Raw genomic sequence first — 23,479 nt, forward strand, 5'->3', positions numbered from 1 at the left:
CCCTCGCCTATATGATGATATATACAGATTCGGATACCATCTTTGCCCCATCAATAATATTATATTTGTTTCTAGTACGATGCAGTTATTCATTCACTTACCATGTTTGGTACTATATTGTATTATATGTGTCATGAGGTTTTGATACTATAATGGTAGAGTTTTCCAATATAATGATGGGAAAAGTCTGGTATCTATATACTGCATGTGGGCGTTTGGACGCAGCAGAGCCCGTTTTGCGTATGGGATAATTCCATTGTGTCCCATGATATTCCCTTCCATCATTATATGACAATGGAGCTGACGTGCTGATGACTTTGAACGCGGGTGGGCCATGTACCGGTGCGCTGGTTGATCTTGGCGTCTCCATGTGGTGTGGGAGTGGCTGACCTTGGAGGTCCTTCCCCGCCCCATGACGCCGCGGCCGTCCAGCGTTCTCGGTTCCCATGGCGGTGCCCGCGTCACTTCCGGTTCGCGTCACGGGCACTTCCGGTCCGGGGATATTTAAACACGCCGGTATAATCATTTACATGCCCCCTGACGAAGGAGAACCTCTCCGAAATGCGCGTCGGGGTGACGCGCGGACCGCCTGGCCACTTCGGTTCTCCCCACTCCGAGGTATGTTCTGCCCTGGTACCGCTCATTCCTTTATGGGTGGGTGGATTGTTGGTGATACATAGGGGTGGATACTCTTTTCATTTGCAAATCCCTTGCAGATTATACTGTCTATGCATGTTTCACTGAGTCACATGGTGATTTAGTCGTTAGATAGATATATATATATATATATATATATATATATATATATATATATATATATAAGAATACTGATTATCCTTTTGTTACAACAATGTGGATAGATATATATCTATCTATCCACATTGTTGTAACAAAAGGATAATCAGTATTCTTTTATATATATATATATATATATATATATATATATATATATATATATATAAAAATGGGACACACACACACACACACACACATGTAGGTCAAGGGATGCTACTTATAACACACCTGAGGCTGTTAGGTTAGTCTCTGTTCTGAGTGGGGCTGGCAATTGTGCCATTTTTTGGACTTATAGATTGATGTATATATAAAGACATTATGGCTGGGGTTGTACCGCGCGTCCCTTTTGCACTGCAGCACCTTGTATTTTCTGTATACATGTTCCCCATTTCCTGTTCTGTGTACATTTCCAAATAAAGTATTTACCATTTTTTGACCTTTGGATCTATTGGTCGTGATTTATGTGGTCTCCACATTCCCCTGCCCGATCCAAGTGCAGAGATCCCACCCAGATAGCAAAATTGCCGTCGGCTGCGGCATTTACCCAAGTAACTATAAAAACTCAAACTTTTGAAAAAGAAAAAAACAAAACAGGAACCTAGTAACATAGGAGCAAAGTCTCACGCCCCCATCAAAAAATAAACAAGGGGATACCATCACTGAACACAGCGTCCGGTATTGTTGATAGCTGGGTACTCGCTGAGAGAGCTCCAATTAGACCTTTGGTTGACAGGATCCGAAATAACAGTTGCCTCATTAGAATTCCTTCGCAGGGGATCCCTTACGGGACCGCAGCCAGTCGCCTCTGCCGGATCCGTGAAAAATACGGAGGGACCTTCATAAACCCGAAGTCGAGCCGGATATATCATCGAGTATATAATGATCCTGTCCCTTAGCTGTTTCTTGACCTCGATGAATTGTGCCCGCTGTTTCTGCAGTTCCATGGACAAGTGCGGAAAGATGGAGATGACAGCATTGTTGACCTTAATAGGACTTTTTAGTCGTGCAAGGCGCAGAATGGCATCTCTGTCCTTGCAATTGAGCCGAGGCAGGGCCCCCGGAGGCAGGGGTTTTGTAGGGAACCTGTGAGCTCTTTCAATAGAGAACATTGAGGAGAATTCATTTCCCAGGGAGGTCTTAAGCCAAACCTCCAGAAACTGCTCAGGATGCTGACCTTCCGAGCGCTCAGGCAGATCAACGATGCGGATATTATTCCGACGCATTCTGTTCTCCAAGTCATCCGCCTTCTGCTTCCAAGCATTCGTGGAGCCCGCCACCTTCGTTAATTTAGCCTCCATAGGTGTAATGGTATCTTCTACCCTGGACAACCTCGTCTCCACCTCTGTAATGCGTCCCTTCATGGCCCGCATATCCTGACAAAGTCTCCCCACCTCCATATAAACATCCTCAAATTTTCTCCGTTAGGGACGTTCTGGTCAAAGAGATAGCCTGCATCAATTGCTCAGACGCCTGTTTAAGGGTCAATTCCTCCTGTTCCGTCTCATCGTCACCCCCAGAAGGGCGATTTTTGCATTGAACTTGAGAGGAAGTGTTTCTATTAGGTCGTATATTTTCAGCGGGGTCAGGTCTGACAAACTCTTTCAGTTTTTCCGCCGCTCCTGACCCTTTAAGTCAACTCATGGCTATCTGCAGTGCGGTCCAATAAAACAGCTGATAACTTGTGGTCCGGATATCTCCCACCACAGATGGGGATCACAGCAGGGCTAGTAATAGTTAACTATAATTCAGGCCACAGAGGGATGCCGCAGGGATTATGAGGTCACCAATATTACTCAGCACAGTTCCTTGTGGCCAGGTGAGGGGGCCCCACACAGACAGCTGCAGTGGGGGAGGACGCACAGAACCTCCCCTAGCAATGGCGCCAGCCGGTGCAGTGAGGAGATAAAGAAGGAGGGATAGCACGCAGGGCCCACTTTTTCAGGGCACTCACCGCACGCTCCCTCAAGATAGGCAGCCGGTGTCTTCACTGCCCGGCGGCGGTGCAGCGATGTGTGGCGACGCCGCAGCTCTCAGTGGCTGAGCTGCGCGTCCAAGATGTCCGCCGCCTCGTGTGTGTGTGTGGGGGGGGGGGGGGGGGGAGATCAGCCGCCCGCTCCGGACCTTCCCGCCTTCCGCTCTCAAAAGGTGTCTCACGACTTACTGCGGGGTACCTGGGGGGTCCCGACGTCTAGGGGGGTCCAGAAAGCACCAGGTGAGCCACCAGGAAGGGGTCTAGAATTCAGGATCCAGCACGATGTGAAGGAGCTCTCCTAGCCAGCGTCCTCTCCTGCTCACGGCATAGCCACGCCCCCCCTACTCAGGACAAATTGCACATTAACTTTTGCAGTCCAATTTCTCCTGTTACCCTTGGTAAAAAAAAAATTGAACCTGAAGTGGTTTTTTTGTGAAAAAAATTTAAATGTTCATTTTTTTTTAAATATTCACAAAATTCCTGTGGAGCACCTGAAGGGTTAATAAACTTCTAGAATGTGGTTTTGAGCACCTTGAGGGGTGCAGTTTTTAGAATGGTGTCACTTTTGGGTATTTTCTGTCATATAGACCCCTCAAAGTGGCTTCAAATGTGATGTGGTCCGTAAAAATGGTGTTGCAAAAAACAGGATTTTTGGGTTGCTTACCGTAAAACCTGTTTCTCAGAGCCTTCATTGGGGGACACAGAGACCATGGGTGTATGCTGCTGCCACTAGGAGGCTGACACTATGCACAAAAAAAGGTTAGCTCCTCCTCCGCAGTATACACCCCACCAACCGGCAGGAATTTCCTCAGTTAGTGAGAAAGCAGTAGGAGAAGTAACAGAATAGATTGAAACAGAACAGACAACTCAACTGTACATAACCAACAACATAAGAACAGGAGTTGTAGAACATGGGAGGGTGCTGTGTCCCCCAATGAAGGCTCCGAGAAACAGATTTTACGGTAAGCAACCCAAAAATCCTGTTTTCTCGTTCGCCTTATTGGGGGACACAGAGACCATGGGACGTCCCAAAGCAGTCTCTGGGGTGGGAAACAAACTTCCATCAGGCCAGTGGACTCACCACTGCTGCCTGCAGGATCCTTCTACCTAGACTGGCCTCCGCCGAAGCGTAGGTGTGGACCGTCTAGAATGTCACAAACGTGTGAACAGATGACCAGGTTGCAGCTTTGCAAAGTTGCAGCGCGGAAGCTCTGTGGCGCACCGCCCAGGAGGCACCCACTGCCCGGGTAGAGTGAGCTCTAATTCCCTGAGGGGCCACTCTATGCTTGATCCGGTAGGCCTCCAAAATTGCCGACCTGATCCAGCGAGCAATAGTAGCTTTGGAGGCTGGCTGACCTTTCCGCGCCCCATCTGGAATGATGAAAAGAGAGTCTGACTTCCTCAAACGAGTCGTTCTAGCTAGGTAGACCTTCTTTGCCCTGACCAAGTCCAGCTTGTTCAAAGAGCGCTCCCGAGGGGGAGTTGGACCCGGACAAGAGGACGGGAGAACAATATCCTCATCCAGGTGGAAAGTGGACACCACCTTAGGAAGGAAAGAAGGCGGAGTCCGTAGAACTACCTTGTCCTGGTGGAGCACCAAGAAAGGGGAACGACAAGAAATGGCCGCCAATTCCGACACGCCGGATGGAGGTGAAGGCTACTTTCCATGAAAGAATAGGGAAACTTCCCTGAGAGGTTCAAAGGGAGGACCTTGCAGAACCTCGAGAACCAGATTAAGATCCAATGGATGTACGGGCGCACGGTAGGAGGAGCCGCATGAGCCACTCCCTGAAGGAAGGTCTTGACCTGAGGACGGGAGGCCAATGTCTTCTGGAACGAAATGGATAGCGCCGAGACTTGACCTTTTAAAGAGCTGAGGGCAAGGCCCGCATCAAGGCCTGCCTGAAGAAACGCCAGGACAGAAGGGGGAGAAAATGACATGGGCGGAATGTTATTGGCCTCACACCAAGTGAAATAGGCTTTCTGGCCCAGATCATGGTATGAATAACCTGATCGTTTCAAAACCTTGGTCTCAATAGCCACGCCGTCAAATTGAGCGGCCGAGAATTGAGGTGGCAAATCGGGCCCTGAGACTGCAGATCTGCCCTGTCTGGAACCTTCCAGGAGGAGTCCGCGAGAAGGTTGACGATGTCCGCGAACCAAGACCTTCTGGGCCATTTTGGGGCGATGAGGATGACTGGACTTCCTTCTGCTTTGATTTTCTTCAACAGCTTGGGAAGAAGGGGAAGGGGAGGGAACAGGTAGGGGAGCTCGAACTAAGACCAAGGAATGGTCAGAGCATCGGTGCCCCTGGCGAGAGGATCTCGAGCCCTGGATACAAACTGTGGGGCTTTCCTGTTGAGGCGAGACGCCAGCAGGTCAACGTCCGGAGTTCCCGAACGATGGCAAAGCTGATGAAATACATCAGGATGTAAGGACCACTCTCCCGCCGCGGGACCCCCGCGGCTGAGAAAATCGGCGGCCCAGTTGTCCATGCCGGGAATGTGCACCGCGGATATTGGTGGAACTGAAACCTCTGCCGAGTGAAGAATTTTGGACACTTCCGCTAGGGCTGAGGCACTCCGTGTCCCCCCCTGGTGGTTGATATCTGCCACCGCTGTGGCAGTCTGTCTGAATACGGATTGGCAGGCCCCTGAGAAGTCTCTCCCAGTGAACGAGAGACAGATAGATCGCCCGTATCTCGACGACGTTGATCGGCAGAGCTGTCTCTAGTCGACCACCGACCCTGAACAGTGTGATTGCGAAATATTGCCCCCCCAGCCGAGGAGGCTGGCATCCGTTGTCACAATCTGCCAGTGAATGAGAAGGAATGACCGTCCTAGGGCAATGAGAGGTGACGTCCGCCACTAAATGAGGGACTGCCTGACCTGGCGAATTGGACGATCCAGGGAAAGAACAGACCTGTTCCACCGAGACAGGATGGCCTGTTGGGGGGGGTCTGGAGTGAAATTGAGCAAAGGGAATCGCTTCTGTCAACGCCACCATCCTTCCTAGAACTTTCATGGTTGTCCGGAGAGAAGGAAGTCGTGTGGTCTGCAGCGATCGTACATCTCGCTGCATAGAAACTATCTTCTCCTCTGGGAGAAAAACAGTCGATCGACGAGTGTTGAACAATAGGCCCAGAAACACCAGACGTTGTGTCGGAACAAGGCAGGACTTTTTTTGTTGACGAGCCACCTAAAATTGGACAGGGTGTAGAGGACGATGGTAAGATTTTGGTGAGCCTGGTGAAAAGACAGAGCTTTGATCAGAATGTCGTCGAGGTACGGAAAAGGAACGAGACCTCTCATCCTCAACAAGGCCATCAACGCCGCCATGATCTTTGTAAAAACTCGGTGCGGTGGCGAGACCGAAACGGCAGTGCAACGAACTGGTAGTGGTCCTGGTGAATCGCAAAACGCAGGAATCTCTGATGCCAGGGAAAGATGGGAACATGTAGATAGGCATCTTGAATGTCTATTGAACACATGAACTCCTGCGCCTCCATGGAAGAGATTACCGACCGAAGAGACTCCATCCGGAAATGACGCAATCGGACCCTGTTGTTCAGTAACTTGAGATCCAGGATGGGACGAACTGCACCATCTTTTTTCCACACTACAAACAGGTTTGAATAAAACCCTGTGAAACGTTCTGATTCGGGAGCGGGCAAAATCACCCCGGAACAGAGAGGTGATGGATGCGAAGAAACCCGGACTAAGGCAGGGTCTTTTGGAAGGACTCGAAGAAACGATCCCGGGGACGAGAAACAAACTATCTTGTATCCTGGGGATACAGCTTCCCTGACCCAAGCGTCCTCTGAGGCAAGCCAGACGTCTCTGTAGAAAAGGAGTCGACCGCCCAGTTGGGAAGGACCCTCGGGACTTCCTTGATAGTCATGCTGACGTGGACCGACCAGATCTGGACCTGGAGGATCTGCCCTGGGATGAGTGAGATCGCCAGGAGGGAGTGGGTCTGAAGGAGACCTTCTTTCTATCCTGGCGTGCCTGCGGCCTCTGTTGGTAGACCGAAACTGACGCCTTAGCGGAGGCCTACAAGGCTTGGACTGAGGGAGGAGGGAACTTGTGCCTCTAGTGGTGTCCCTAATAATCTGGTCCAGCTGGGATCCAAAGAGACGCGCTCCCTGAAAAGGCAGATTGGTAAGGGACTTTTTGAAGACAAATCCGCCTGCCAAGCCTTGAGCCAAATTGTACGCCGGATTGTCATCACGTTGCTGGACGCCTGAGCCGCGCAAGACGCGACATCAAAGGAGGCAGAGAGCAGATAATCCCCTGCATGGGAGATCTGGTTAGCCAGTTCAGCCGATTGCTCCGGTTGGGCTTTATCTAGGATGCCCTTGCGGAGATCCTCCGCCCAAGTAGCAATGGCCTTTGCTACCCAAGATGAAGCAAAGGCTGGGCTTAGCGCCGCCGCAGCCGCTTCGAATACTGACTTTGCTAGGGATTCTATAATTCTGCCATTAGAATCCTTTAGCGATGCCACACCTGAAATCGGAAGGACTGTGTTGTTAAGATAGTCTGGACACGGGAGCGTCTACAGAGGGGGAAGCCGACTAGTTGTCGGTGAGCTCTTTTGAAAATGGATAGAGCACGCCGAGACGCTTCCCTCTTTGAAAGCGTCTGGTCGGATTTTCTCTCTCTCCCTGGTAAGGATCTTGCCAAACTCAGAGTGGGAGGTGAAGACTCTGGAAGGTGTTACTGCCCGTCTGAACGAAACCTCCTGATCAGAGCGTTTCGCAGGGGAGTCTGTATTTCGAAGGTGTGGTTAATCGCAGCAATGAGGTTCTGTACCGAAACCTTCATGTCCGCGTCCTGGTCCGAATCCAGCTCTAAAATCTCTTCGGATGACGCATCCGAGAACGCTTCACCTGACTCGGGTGAGGAGGCACGGGAAGGCGACTGCTGGGAAGGACAATGTGGAGAGACCAGGCCAGGAGAGGATTCCGGCCGGAGATCCTGCCTGGGTCTTTTGCGGCTTCTGCTGGCTGGCTCAGATGGAACCCCTTGCAGAAGTGTCCAGGGGCAACTTATCAAGAACGGCCACTAGGGACTGAAACACCCTGGTGAGGTCCGCCACTGATTGTGATAGAGAAGAGGCCCAGCCAGGAATGGGGGGGTTCACACTCACGTGGCGCAATAGATGGTTCCTGGACGGCATCGGGCTGAATAGGATTACTGCAGTCTAAACCGAGGGGAGTGGGAAAGTTCTCTGTGCTGGCGGACGGGCACGTTCCGGGAGAAAGAACCCCGAGGAGATGCCGGAACGTTGAGGGAAAGAAGGCAGAGGAGGGTGTCAGTCTGCAGTTGCAGAGCTACTCACAGTCCGGTGGCCCGAAAAGCGATGTGCCCAGCTCGTCTGAGATGCATGGCCGCAGTAGAGGATAACGAGGAACCCCTTTCCGCTGCCCGGTGTCTTAAAAGGCGTCCGGCTGACAGGCTGCAAAGATGGCGGCAGCCTGAGGTAAAAGGAACGCGCGGTTCAGGAGAGAAGAAGGGCGGAGCTAGCCGACTGACCCGGAGAGAAGACCGCCCGCTGCCCAGCTACAGACTAGGAGGGTGGGTGGTCCTAGAACAGGCGGGAGAGCAGCCCGCCTATAACAGAGGGCGGGGGGCGTGGCCGCGACGGCCGAGTAGGCCCGAAAAGAAGCCGGGGACTAAATTAGTATCGGCGGCCGCCTGTCAGCGCGGGGTGGCGCGGAAGTCCTGCAGCGCTGCCACGGCCACCCAAGAAGAAACCGCCGCCCGAAAAAACCCCTCAGGATAAGCCTGCATAAGAATGGGGGGGACAAGGCCCGCGCCGCAGCCGGGGCCTGGCATGTGGCGCAATAGAAAGTGCGGCGGCTGCCGGGAAGCGCAGGCAGCTGAGGACCCTGCAGCACTGCCCTGTGCCGCTCCGAAGAATCCTGCAGTGGTGTCTTCAATAAAGGTACCTTGTAAATCCAACGCTGTCTGAGTCTATTTTCCCAGTGTCCGCGCCTCGTCCGACCGACAGGCTCTGGTAGGCGAGTGGGTGGGAGGCGGGGGGCAAGGACCATCCGTATAGCTGGCACGCACCTGTGCAAAGCTCCTGGTCCTGCTGCGGAGAGCTATGAGGATAGGGGGTGGCAGTACACACCGTACTCAGTCTCTTGTGGGACTACAGATGTGACTATTCACTCTGTATCCCTCCGGGACCCTGAAAAGGAACGACGCACACCGAGGTAGATATGGGTCTAATGAAAGACCCGTGTCCACCTCCTACTGACACTAAGCTAAACTGAGGAAATTCCTGCCGGTTGGTGGGGTGTATACTGCGGAGGAGGAGCTAACCTTTTTTTGTGCATAGTGTCAGCCTCCTAGTGGCAGCAGCATACACCCATGGTCTCTGTGTCCCCCAATAAGGCGAACGAGAAATGAGAAATAGCTGGTCAACTTTTAACCCTTATAACTTCCTAACAAAAAAAAATAATTTTGGTTCCTAAATTGTGCTGATGTAAAGAAAACATATGTGAAACGCTACTTATCAAGTTTTTTGTGTGCCGTATCTCTGTGACTTAAGGGCATAAAAATTCAAAGTTGGAAAATTGCGAAAATTTCCCCAAATTTCCGTTTTTTTTTTTTCACAAATAAACGCAAGCTATTTGAATGAAATTTTACCACTAGCATTAAGTACAATATGTCACGAGAAAACAATGTCAGAATCACCAGGATCCATGGAAGCTTTTTAGAGTTATTACCTCAAAGGGACAGTGGTCAGAATTGTAAAAATTGGCCCGTCATGAACGTGCAAACCACCCTTGGGGGTTAAGGGGATAATACACATTGCAGTCTCACACTGACAATTCATATTCCAATCTCGGCATATGGTTATTAGTAGAGTTGAGCGACTTTGGTCGGATCGGGTTTCGTGAAACCCGACTGAAACAAAATTTGAGTCGGATGAAACTGGTCCGACTAGGGCAAAAAAAAGTCGGCGTTTCATCCGAAACCCGACCCCAAGGCAAGTCAATGGGGAATAAAAGACGGCATTGAGTGGATGTCCTTACCAGGTTACAGGAACCTCCTGAACAGAATCATCATCGCTGTCACTGATCACAATGGTGTCGCTGGGGATGTTGTGTCCATTTGTTATTCCGTTCTCCGGTGGTGGAACTTTAATTTCCAGAACAGTACACTCCAACCTGACACAAAGGAGAGCGAATAATTAGCGCAATGGAGGGACAGTTAGAACAAGTAGTCACTGCACAAGGAATACTCGTAATTCTACATAGGCCTCGCAAGGTTACATCCTTTGTTCTTCACCATGTGAAATATAAAAGAAAAAACAATAATGAAGGCTTTCATGAAAGAAACTGGTACCAGTGGAACCATATAAAGCAGACATGGCACCAAGTATATCCAATAGCTAGGCACATGTGACCCTTGAATGTCAAGAATTTAGTAAGTGAATCATAAATGAATGCAATTTAACCCCTTTCCTACAATGGACATAATATTCCGTCCATGTGACCTGGGACCTAATTCCCATGGACGGAATATTACGTCATAGCGATCAGCGGCGCCCACGTGGTGAGCACCGCTGATCGCTGCCGGGTGTCAGCTGATTATCACAGCTGACACCCGGCACAATGTGTCAGGAGCAGTCACGAACCTCCCCGACACGTTAACTCCTGGCACACTGCGATCAAACACGATCGCGATGTACCGGGGGTTAAAGGGAAGCGGCTCCCTCCGTGCTTCCCAAAGTCCACCACATCAGCGCAATGTGCAGCGCTGCTGCGGAGGGGCTCCTTCCCTGCAGGTTCCCGGATCCAATATGGCGACGGGGACCTTCGGGGGCCTGTAGGGAGCTGGCTTCCTCATGCCTGAAATGCGCAGGCAAGGAGGAAGCCAGTGTAGTGCCTGTGACAGATTGCTGATTTGTGATGTGACAGATCAGCGATCTGTCACAGGACAGTGATGTCCCACCTGGGACAATGTAATAAAGTTAAAAAAAAAAAAAAAAAAAAATATATTCCCTAATAAATTCATTTTTTGGAAATAAAAAAAAACACAACAACAACGTACACATATTTGGTATCGCCGCGTCCGTAACGACCCGCCCTATAAAACTGTTCCATTAGTTAACCTCTTTAGCGAACCCCTTAAAAAATAAAAGTAATTATTTTTTGCTTCGTTTTTTATACCGCCGAACAAAAATTGCAATAACGCGCGATCAAAAAGACGCATATAAATATCCATAGTACCGCTGAAAACGTCATCTTGTCCCGCAAAAAACGAGCTGCCACACAGCGAAAAAATAAAAAAAAGTTATAGCTCGCAGAATAAAGCGATGCAAAAATAATTTTTTATATAAAATAGTTTTCATTGCATAAAAGCGCTAAAACAAAAAACTACATAAATGAGGTATCGCTGTAACCGTACTGACCTGAAGAATAAAACCGTGTTATCAATTTTACCGCACGCGGAACGGTGTAAACGCACCCCCCAAAAGAAATTCATGAAACGCTGGTTTTTGTTCATTCTGCGTCCCAAAAATCGGATTAAAAAGTGATCAAGAGATGTCACATGCCCAAAAATGGTACCAATAAAAAAGTCAACTCGTCCCTCAAAAAATAAGACCTCACATGACTCGGTGGATCAAAATATGGAAAAATTATAGCTCTCAATATGTGGTGATGCAAAAACTATTTTTACAATAAAAAGCGTCTTTTAGCGTGTGACAGCTGCCAAACATAAAAACCGCCATAAATAGTAAATCAACCCCCCGTTATCACCCCCTTAGTTAGGGAAAAATAATAAAATTAAAAAAAATGTATTTATTTCCATTTTCCCACTAGGGTTAGGGCTAGGACTGAGATTAGGGTTAGGGGTGTGTTGGGGTTAGGGTTGGAGTTAGAATTGGGGGGTTTCCACTGTTTGGGCACATCAGGTGCTCTCCAAACGCAACATGGCATCTGATCTCAATTCCAGCCAAATCTGCGTTGAAAAAGTCAAATGGTGCTCCTTCCCTTCCAAGCTCTGCCATGCGCCCAAACAGTGTTTTACCCCCACATATGGGGTATCAGCCTACTCAGGACAAATTGCAAAACAACTTTTGGGGTCCAATTTCTCCTGTTACCCTTAGGAAAATAAAGAATTGGGGGCAAAAAATATCATGTTTGTGGAAAAAATTATTTTTTATTTTCACGCCCGAGCGTTATAAACTTCTGTGAAGCACTTGGGAGTTCAAAGTTCTCACCACACATCTAGATAAGTTCCTTAGGGGGTCTAGTTTCCAAAATGGTGTCATTTGTGGGGATTTCCACTGTTTAGGTACATCAGGGGCTCTCCAAAGGCAACATGACACCCGCAGACCATTCCATCAAAGTCTGCATTCCAAAACGTCACTAGTTCCCTTCCGAGCCCCGATGTGTGCCCATACAGTAGTTTTCTCCCACATGAGGTATCAGCGTACTCAGGACAAATCGGACAACAACTTTTGGGGTCCAATTTCTCCTGGTACCCTTGGGAAAATAAAAAAATTGGGGACTTAGGCTGAGTTCACACGTGGCGGTTTTTTCGCGTTTCCGCGGCGGTTTTAACCGCGCGATTTTGCCGCGAAAAATAAGCATCCCATGCATTCCTATGGGATTCCGCAATGCTGTGCTAATGCTGCGGTTTTTACCGCGGCGGAATCGCTTCGCGGTAAAAAACGAAGCATGCTCATTAATTTTGCGGAATCGTGGTGATCCCGCACCCATAGGAATGCATTGTTCTGCTTACTTTCCGCATGTGGCTGTGCACACCATGCGAAAAGTAAGCAGAACAATTGCGGATGGTACCCACGGTCCGGAGGAGAGGAGAGGAGACTGTCCTCCGGGCTTTGGGTACCATATCCCTGTAAAAAATAGAATTTAAAATAAAAAATATTGTTATTCTCATCTTCCGACGTCCCGCGCAGCCTTCCCGCCTCTCTCCATGCTCCCGGTCCCAGTAATTCTTTGCGAAAATGCCCGCGATGTCTGTTCTCGCGGGATCGCGAAGTCTCACGGTCATTCGCGAGACGTCGCGATCCCTCGAGAACGGACGTCATTGCGGGCATTTTCGCAAAGAATTACTGGGACCGGGAGCGTGGAGAGAGGCGGGAAGGCTGTGCGGGATGTCGGAAGGTAAGAATAATACCATTTTTTATAATTTTTTTTTTTACATTGAATCTTTTACTACTGATGCTGCATAGGCAGCCTCAACAGTAAAAAGTTGGTCACACTTGTCAAACACTGTTTGACGAGTGTGACCAACCTGTCAATCAGTTCTCCAAGCGATGCTACAGATCGCTTGGAAAACGCTAGCATTTTGCAACCTAATTACGCTTGCAAAATGCTAGTTTTTCCGCGGGAAAATCACGGGAATTTAAAATGCGATTTTCCCGCGGAATGGAATTCCGGAACTCTTGCGGTAATTTCCATGAGAGTTCGGCTACGTGTGAACCCAGCCTAAATGATGATGTTTGTGGAAAAAATACGATTTTTTTTATTTTCATGCCCGGGCATTATAAACTTTTGTGAAGCCCTTGGGGGTTCAAAGTGCTCACCACACATCTAGATAAGTTCCTTAGGGGGTCTAGTTTCCAAAATGGTGTCATTTGTGGGGGGTTTCCAAATGCGACATGGTGTCAGATCTCAATTCCAGCCAAAAACGTCAAATGGTGCTGCTTCCCTTCCGAGCTGTGCCATGCGCCCAAATAGTCGTTTACACCCACATATGGGGTATCAGCGTACTCAGCACAAACTGCACATTAACTTTTAGGGTCCTGTTACCCTTGGAAAAATAAGAATTGAGGGTGAAAAGATCATTTTTGTGGAAAAAATATGATTTTTTTAATTGTACTGCTGTACATTATAAACTTCTGTGAAGCCATTGTGGGTTCAAAGTTCTCACCACATATCTAGATAAGTTCCTTGGGGGGGGGTCTAGTTTCCAAAATGGGGTCACTTGTGGTGGGTTACCACTGTTTAGGTACATCAGGGGCTCTCCAAACGTGACATGGCGTCCGATCTGAATTCCAGCCAATTTTGCATTGGAAAAGTCAAACGGCGCTCCTTCCCTTCTGAGCTCTGCCATGCACCGAAACAGTGGTTCCTCCCCACATATCAGCGTACTCAGGACAAATTGCACAATAACTTTTGCAGTCCAATTTCTCCTGTTACCCTTGGTAAAATAAAAAAAAAAATTGAACTTGAAGTATTTTTTTGTGAAAAAAGTTAAATGTTCATTTTTTTTTTTTTTAAATTTTCAAAAAATTCCTGTGAACCACCTGAAGGCTTAATAAAACTTCTTAAATGTGGTTTTGAGCACCTTAAGAGGTGCAGTTTTTAGAATGGTGTTACTTTTGGGTATTTTCTATAGACCCCTCAAAGTGGCTTCAAATGTGATGTGGTCAGTAAAAATAAAATGGTGTTGCAAAAATGAGAAATCGCTGGTCAATTTTTAACCCTTATAACTTCCTAACAAAAAAAAAATTTTGGTTCAAAAATTGTGCTGATGTAAAGTAAACATGTGGGAAATGTTAATTAGGTTATTTGTGTGCCGTATCCCTGTGATTTAAGGGCATAAAAATTCAAAGTTGGAAAAATGCGAAATTTTCAAAATTTTAGCCAAATTTCCGTTTTTTTCACAAATAAACAAGTTATTTGAATGAAATTTTACCACTAACATGAAGTACAATATGTCACAAGAAAATGTCAATCACCGGGACCCATGGAAGCGTTTCAGAGTTATTACCTCAAAGGGACAGTGGTCAGAATTGTAAAAATTGGCCCGGGAGTTAACGTGCAAACCACCCTTGGTAGTGAAGGGGTTAAAGCTTCAAACGCTTATTAATCAATATGTTTGTGGAGGTTTATCATCACTAGGCTGAACTGATACAATGCAACAAACTGTAGGTGTTCATAAAAAAAAACCCACAGAAATTGCATATTCTCGTGACAAATCACTTAGGCTACTTTCACACATCAGTTTTTTGCCGTCAGGCATGATCCGGCTTTTTTTTTTTTTTTAGAAAAAACGGATCCGGCATAAATTTTGGAGAACTGTAGAAATGGATCCGTTTTTTTGCTGGATCCGTCTCTGTTCCTGGAGGCTGGCCAATTGGATCTGAGCATGCGCAGACTTAAAAAAACCGGATCCGGTTGCTGGATCCGTCTTTTTCTGGATCCGGCACATTCCGGCGCCCATAGACTTTCATTGTAGCAAAAAGCTGGAAGTGCCGGATCCGGCGCTTCCGGCTTTTTCGCCGGAGACAAAAAACGTTACAGTAGACGTTTTTTCAAGACGCCGGAATGAGACAAGTTGCCGGATCCGGCAAAAAACGGATGAAACGCAATGCCATCCGGCACGATCCGGCGCTAATGCAAGTCAATGGGGAAAAACCGGATCCGGCATTGCATTTTGCCGGATCCGTTTTTTCCAAAAAAAGCCGGATCGCGCCTGAAGGCAAAAAACTGATGTGTGAAAGAGGCCTTAATTATATATAAAAAAAAAAACAAAAAAAACAAGAACAAAACCCTCTATAACATTCCATCCCTGAAGAGAACACTTCAGATAAAAGATTCATCTTTAAGAACCTGTGATAATCAGTGTATCTGTTCACATATCAGACGGGTACAGGAGCAGCCCGCTACTTACATGTACTAGCCTGGTCCATAAATAAGACCAGACTAAATCATGCCACACTTAGTCCTGTGTGATGCAAGTGAACGGTAGCCCATGTGAACGGCCACATATTGGGTCCGTGTTCTACTAGTCTTCCACAATGACCAAAAATATATTAATCTAAACGTACCCTAAGGGTGAGTTCACACATTGTATATCTAGTGACGGGTATTCTGCAGCAAAAACAGGATTATTGGTTGCTTACCGTAAAATCTGCTTCTCTGTGCCTTCATTGGGGGGACACAGGAACCATGGGTGTGTGCTGCTATCGCTAGGAGGCTGACACTATGCACAAATAGAAAGAACAAACAGACAACTCAAACTGTAACAATAGCACACAGAAGAACGAACAAGAGTTGTAAAACATGGGAGGGTGCTTTGTCCCCCAATGAAGGCTCCGAGAAACAGATTTTACGGTAAGCAACCAAAAATCCTGTTTTCTCTATCGCTTCATTGGGGGACACAGGAACCATGGGACGTCCCAAAGCAGTCCCTGGGGAGGGAAACAGGGGAAACAGCAGAAAAGTCCATTCAGGTTGGAGAACTCACCACTGCCGCCTGCAAGATCTTTCTGCCTAGGCTGACAACAGCCCAAAGCGTAGGTATGGAGCTGTAAAATTTGGCAAACGTGCGAATCGAAGACCAGGTTGCCGCTTAGCAAAGTTGTAGGGTGTATGCCCCATGGTATACCGTCCAGGAGGCGCCCATTGCCCGGGTAGAGTGAGCCTTAATCCCAGGGGAGGCACTCTGCACTTAACCTGGTACGGCTGGGGTTACACTGCGTTAACGCAGTCCGTTTAACAGATTGCTTTACACCGCGGCATAACGAAATGTAACGCAATCCGTTAACGCTGCCATTCACTCCCATTATCGGGCGCATTGCTAATGCATGCCATAATCGGTATGCGCTAGCTATGTGCCGTCATTCTGTGACGGACCCTTGGACGAGGTCTGCAGCGTCCAAGGGTCCGTCACGACTAGTGCAGATGAAGCATCTGCGCTAGCGGTATAGCATAACACGATCGCGTTATGCTATAGCGTTAACGCAGTCTGTCGACGCTATGCGTTAAACGGACTGCATTAACTCAGTGTGACCCCAGCCTAAGCTTCCAAAATTGCAGTTCTGATCCATCGAGCAATTGCAGCCTTGGAGGCCGGTAGGCCTCTTTGCGCACCATCTGGAATGACTAATAGGAGATCTGTCTTCCTAAAGGGGGCGGTCCTAGCTAGATGAATCATCACCGCCCTAACCTGGTCTAGCCTGTTCAGTGAATGCTCCAGAGAATGAGCCGCAGCAGGACAAAAGGAAGGGAGGACAATATCCTCATTCAAGTGAATGGTGCACACCACCTTGGGAAGGAAAGAAGGCGGAGGCCGCAACACCACCTCATCCTGGTAAAAACCAAGAAGGGGGGCGCGGCGACAAGAAAGAGCCGCTAACTCAAAACGCGCCTAATGGAGGTGATCGCTACAAGAAATGCCACCATCCAGGACAGAACGGACAGGGAGATCTCTCGGAGAGGTTCAAAGGGAGAACCTCAGGGCCTACAGAACAAGATTGAGGTCCCAGGGGTCCAGTACGGGGGATCCGCATGCGCCACTCCTTGAAGCACCACTAGCTCTAACTTGAGAACGAGAGGATAAGGACTTCTGCAGGAGAATGGAGAGGGCCGATACCTGTCCCTTTAGAGAACTAAGAGCAAGGCCAGTATCAAGTCCCGCCTGGAGAAAAGTCAAAATGGAAAGAAGAGACTAGGTCAACGGCGGAACGTCATTAGACGCACACCAGCGGTATAGGCTTCCCAGGTCCAAAAAAAAAAAAAAACCCTGGAAGACGATGGCTTCCTAGCCTGGATTATAGTGCATATCACCTGATAAGAAAAACCGGACGCTATCAGAACTACGGTTTCATCAGCCAAATTGAGCGACCGAGAACTTTGGTGGCAGATCGGTCCTTGTGACAGAATATCTGGCCTGTCTGGGAGCCTCCAGGATGTGCCCGCAAGAAGATTGATGATCTCTGGAAACTAGGACCTTCTGGGCCAATCCAATGCAATCAGAATGACCGGTACCCTCTCCGCTTTGATCTTCAACAGCCTGGGAAGAAGAAGGGGAGAAACCAGGTAGGGAAGCACAAATTGTGACCAGGGAATGGCCAGAGCATCGACGCCCACCGTGAGAGGTTCACGGGACCTGGAGACGAACTGTGGAACCTTCCTGTTCAGCCGGGACGCCATGAGGTCCTAATTTGGAGTACCCCATCAAAGACAAATCTGACGGAAGTCATCCTGATGCAGGGACCACTCTCCTGCCGCGAGACCCTCGCAGATGAGAAAACCGGCGGCCCATTTGTCCACGCTGGGAATATGCACTGCGGATATTTCCGGAACCGCCGCCTCTGCCCACAGGAGGATCTTGAATACCTCGGCCATCGCCAGGGGACTCCGGGTCCTTCCCAGGTGATTGACATATGCCACTGCTGTGGCATTGCCCGTCTGAATTCTGACTGGCAGGCTCCTGAGAAGCCTTTCCCATTGACGGAGGGACAGAATGATGGCCCTTATCTCAAGGATGTTGATCGGTAGAGAGGACTCCTGCGCCGACCAACGCCCTTGGACTGTCAGATGGCAACCCCCCCCCCCCCCCAAGCTAAGAAGGTAGTCACCACCTGCCAATAGACGGAAAGGACCAGCCCTGGAGGATGAGGGGAAATGACAGCCACCAGGTGAGAGACCGCTTGACTCGGGGAGAGAGATGGAGTGGATGATACGATCCAGCGACAGGTCAGATCTGTCCCATTGCAAAAGAATGGCCTGCTGAAGTGGTCTCGAGTGGAATTGCGCAAAAGGGATTGCTTCCGACGCTGCCACCATTCTGCCCAGGACCTTCACTGCTTAACGGAAGGAAGCCGAAGGCCTTGCAGAGAGCGAACTCCCTACTGGAGGATTGCTCTCTTCTCTTCCGGGAGAAAAACCCTCGCATGACGGGTGTCGATCAGCATTCTCAAGAAGATAAGGCGCTGAGTCGGAACAAGGCAGGACTTTCTTCTGTTGACGAACCGGGACATGAAGTTGAGGACGATGATCAGACTATCCTGGGCCTAAGACAGAGAGACAGAGCCTTGATGAGGAGGTCATTGAGGTACAGGATAAGCACTAGGCCCCTGGATCCTCAAAATGGCCATCAAAGCCGCCATGATCTTTGTGAAGACCCTGGGAGCGGTTGCGAGTCCTAACGGAAGGGCGACAAACTGGAAATGGTTCTGCTGTACCTCGAAACGCAGGAACCTCTGATGAGCTGGGAAAATCGGAACGTGGAGGTAGGCATCCCGGATGTCTATGGAGCACAGGAATTCCTGTGCCTCCATGGAAGCAATTACTGCGCGGAGGGACTCCATCCTGAAATGTCACAGGCGGACCCCTCTGTTCAGTAACTTCAGATCCAGAATGGGCCGAACTGCACCGCACTTCTTCGGCAATACAGATAGAATGATGTGAAGCGTTCTTGTTTTGGGACGGGAACAATAACCCTTGAAATGAGAAGGGAGGCGATGGACGCAAAGAAACCAGGAAACAGAGCAGGATCTCTTGGAGGACGGGATTGGAAGAACTGGGGTTGCGACCCATGCGTCCTCCACCAAGGCGAGCCAAACGTCTCTGAAAAACAGTAGACGACCGCCTAGCCTGGGAGATACGCTGGGTTCTTGACATGAGTCATGCCAAGGTCTGGGCATGGTGGACCTACCATAGGAGCGGGCTTGAAGGAAGCCTTTTTCCTGACCTGGCAAGTCTGCGGCCTGTGCTGGCCAGAAGATTCCTCTGTCACTGCGAAACGGCCAAAAGGAGCAAACTGCCACTTCAGGGAAGGCTGACGAGGTTTGGACTGGGGAAAGAGGGAACTCATGCCCCCCCGTGGCCTCTTTAATAATCTGGTCCAACCTGGAGCCAAACAGGCGGGCCCCCTGGAATGGGAGGCTGGTAAGTGACTTTGACCACAAGTCTGCCTGCCATGCTTTGAGTCAAATATTCTGTCGGATGGCCACCATATTGCTGGACGCCTGAGCTGCGCAGGACGTGGCGTCCGGCATCCAGTGAGGCAGAAACCAAGTATTTCCCTGCATAGAAAAGCTGGTCCCCAAGGTCGGCTAGCTCCCCCAGGATGCCCTTACGAAGCAGATTGGCCCATCTAGCTATGGCCTTTGAGACCCAGGTAGAGGCAAAGGCCAGGCTTAATGTAGAAGCAACCACTTCAAAAGGCGGACTTTGCAAGCGATTCTATAATCCTATCAATCGAATCCTTGATGGATGCCGCATTAGAAAGCGGGAGGAGCTTGTTGGAGGACAGTCTGAAGACTGGCGGGTGCACAATTGGGGAAGCAGTCCAGTTAGCGGTGAGCTCAGGGGATAAGGAATATAGACTGCCGAGGGGCTTCACTCTTTGAAAGCATCTGGTAGGGTTCTCCCTTTCCCTGGCGAGTACCTTCACAAATACACTGTGTGGGGCGAAGACCTTGGAAGGTGGTTTTGACCGTCTAAACGAAACCGCATGATCTGCGGGTTCCGTAGAGGTATCCGTGATGCCCAAGGTCTGGTTGACAGCGACATTAAGGCTCTGGACCATATCTCTCATAATAGAAGCCTATTCTGTATCCAGGTCCGAATCATCCTCTGAAAGCGCGTCCAAAAACGACTCGCCTGACTTGGAAGAGGAGGATCTGGAAGAGGGATCTCGTCGTGAAAGACTGGAGGGCGAGATGGAGCGGGAAGAGGACCTAGAACGGTGCTCCTGTATGGGTCTCTTGCGGCCTGTGTTGGGAGGCCGGACGGAGAATCCTGTGACCCAATGGCAACTGCAGGAGCCGGTAGGGGCAATTTATCAAGCATGGACACCTGGGTCTGTGACACCCTGGTGAGGTCAGCCTCAGAATGTGACAGAGTAAGCCCACCCTGGGATAGGGGTCTAGGTCTCGCCTGGGGTAGAAAGGGATTCATGGACAGTGGGGTTGCTGCAGCTCTGACAGAAGGGAGTGGACTGACCTGAGGGGAGTTTGCATTTGCACAAAGGGCATGCAAAGTGTCTGACTAGAGTAGAGGAAGAAGAGTAAGAGGAAGCAGGAGGAGAACTCTCTTCTTTGCATGATGAGCAGACCCACTAACTAATGCCAGAAGGTTAGGGGGACAGAAAGAGATGCAGAGGAGAGTGTTTGTCTGCAAAGCAGAGCTACCCACAGTCAGCGCAGTTGTCCTGTTGACTGCTTCCAGGCTGTAGAGGTTGCTGAAGAAACGAGTCTTGCAGGGAGAAGTCACCATCCGGATCCACACACTGGAAAATGGTGACCGCAAGAAGGAAGTAGGGGATCCAAGTGGAAAATCGCACAATGCAGAAGAGTGGGCGTACGCTGAGAAGAGCCCGCTCTCTGAGGCCGGAAGAGGGGGCGGAGCTAACCACAGGACCTGGGGGGGGGAGAAAGATCGCGACAATAGCAGCCTGACTGAGGAGGCCGGGAGGGGTGGGTGGAGCTAGCCGCCAGGAGCAGAAAGAGGAAGTGAGGGAGTGATGGGCTGGAGCCAAGCTGAGACTTCGGGGACTAGATTTGAACTGGTGACCGCAGAGCAGGGGGGGGTGGCACGGAGGCCTTAAACACACAAAAGGTAACGCAGTGCCCCCAAACCAAAGCCCTAAAATAAAGTGGGGGTTAGAGGAAATGCCCATCCTCTTCCTCTGTCTAAATCCTTGTCTTCAGATCTTCTTCTTTATGCCTCAACGCCTCTGAGGAACCTAGTAAAAATGAGGTAAGATGTACCTCTCCATCCAAGGTATGTCGGACGTCCAGAATTCCTGATGAGGGACGTCTACGTCTCCTTAACCGACAGGCTCTGGTGGGCGAGTGGGTGGGAGACGGGGGGGGGGGGGCAGGACTGGATCACCCAAGCACGCTTCTGTGCTAGGGGTTGGGGTCCTGCCGATTAGACCCATGAGGATACGGGGTGGCAGTACATGCCGTACTCAGTCTCTGCGTGGGATTACAGTTGTGACCGTTCATACTGTATCCCTCTGGGTACCTGAAAAGGAACGATGCACACTGAGGTAGATATGGGTCTAATGAAAGACCCGTGTCCACCTCCTACTGACAGTAAGCTAAACTGATTAACTTAGTGCCAGTCGGTGGTGTGTATACTGGAGAGGAGGAGCTAACTTTATGTACATAGAGTCAGCCTTCTAGTGGCAGCAGCATACACCCATGGTTCCTGTGTCCCCCAATGAAGCGATAGAGAAATCTGTGCTTGTTACATGAAATAAAATTTTATTATATATATATATATCTATCTATCTATCACACACATACAGTACAGACCAAAAGTTTGGACACACCTTCTCATTCAAAGAGTTTTCTTTTTATTTTCATGACTATGAAAATTGTAGATTCACTCTGAATTAGGTTCTTCAAAGTAGCCACCTTTTGCTTTGATTACTGCTTTGAACACTCTTGGCATTCTCTTGATGAGCTTCAAGAGGTAGTCACCGGAAATGGTCTTCCAACAGTCTTGAAGGAGTTCCCAGAGATGCTTAGCACTTGTCCCTTTTGCCTTCACTTTGCGGTCCACAGCTCACCCCAAACCATCTCGATTGGGTTCAGGCCAGGTCATCTGGCGTAGCACCCCATCACTATCCTTCTTGGTCAAATAGCCCTTACACAGCCAGGAGGTGTGTTTGGGGTCATTGTCCTGTTGAAAAATAAATGATGGTCCAACTAAACGCAAACCGGATGGAATAGCATGCCGCTGCAAGATGCAGTGGTAGCCATGCTGGTTCAGTATGCCTTCAATTTTGAATAAATCCCCAACAGTGTCACCAGCAAAGCACCCCCACACCATCACACCTCCTCCTCCATGCTTCACGGTGGGAACCAGGCATGTAGAGTCCATCCGTTCACCTTTTCCATGTCGCACAAAGACACGGTAGTTGGAACCAAAGATCTCAAATTTGGACTCACCAGACCAAAGCACAGATTTCCACTGGTCTAATGTCCATTCCTTGTGTTCTTTAGCCCAAACAAGTCTCTTCTGCTTGTTGCCCGTCCTTAGCAGTGGTTTCCTAGCAGCTATTTTACCACGAAGGCCTGCTGCACAAAGTCTCCTCTTAACAGTTGTTGTAGAGATGTGTCTGCTGCTAGAACTCTGTGTGGCATTGACCTGGTCTCTAATCTGAGCTGCTGTTAACCTGCGATTTCTGAGGCTGTTGACTCGGATAAACTTATCCTCCGCAGCAGAGGTGACTCGTGGTCATCCTTTCCTGGGGCGGTCCTCATGTGAGCCAGTTTCTTTGTAGCGCTTGATGGTTTTTGCCACTGCACTTGGGGACATATTCAAAGTTTTCCCAATTTTTCGGACTGACCGACCTTCATTTCTTAAAGTAATGATGGCCACTCGTTTTTCTTTACTAAGGCTGGTTTCACATTAGCGGTTTTTAGCGCAGCACATCGTGCACGTCCATGCGCCCCTATGTTTAACATAGCGGGCGCATTGTCTAGCGTTTGCATGCGTTTTCGTGCGAATGCGGGGTTTTGTAGTATGCGCCTAGTTGCGCCCGACGCAACCTGTTGCATTTTTGGGTCCGTCCAACGGCGTCAAAAAACCGCATGGGCACGCTTGCGCACAGAATGCGACAAAATGACACATTACAATCTATGGGAACGCAGCCTGCGTTTGAAGTCGCATGCGTTTTAAGAGTTAACATGGAAACTGGTTAAACCGCATGCGCCTAAAAAACGTGAACACATGCAAAACGCATGATGCTTTTTTTGCATGCTTATCTATTGCGCACGAAGCGCAGCGCTAAAAAACACTTATGTGAAAGTAGCCGTAGCTGCGTTTTTCTTGCCATAATACAAATTCTAACAGTCTATTCATCCATACATATTACACACACACACACAGTACAGATGTCACCTTTTCATTTACAAAGGGTGAAATTTGCACTGAATTCTGCACAAAGCATTGACTGCTGCAGATTTTAAAAT

The 23,479-nt window shown here is 49.1% G+C and overlaps 1 protein-coding gene across 1 annotated transcript in view; it reads right to left on the reverse strand.

Annotated features, from left to right (window-relative positions):
• The window catches only part of LOC141084830 (bromodomain adjacent to zinc finger domain protein 1A-like), a 161,576-nt gene that overhangs the window by 118,677 nt on the left and 19,420 nt on the right, over positions 1-23,479 (reverse strand). The window contains exon 3 of the mRNA XM_073569807.1: positions 9,813-9,947. Coding sequence (XP_073425908.1) covers positions 9,813-9,947 — 135 coding nt within the window. The remainder of the gene's footprint in view (positions 1-9,812; positions 9,948-23,479) is intronic.

This window comes from Dendrobates tinctorius, unplaced genomic scaffold (genome assembly GCF_039654945.1).
Source record: "Dendrobates tinctorius isolate UK_male_01 unplaced genomic scaffold, ASM3965494v1 ptg000006l, whole genome shotgun sequence".
Lineage (NCBI taxonomy): Eukaryota > Metazoa > Chordata > Amphibia > Anura > Dendrobatidae > Dendrobates > Dendrobates tinctorius.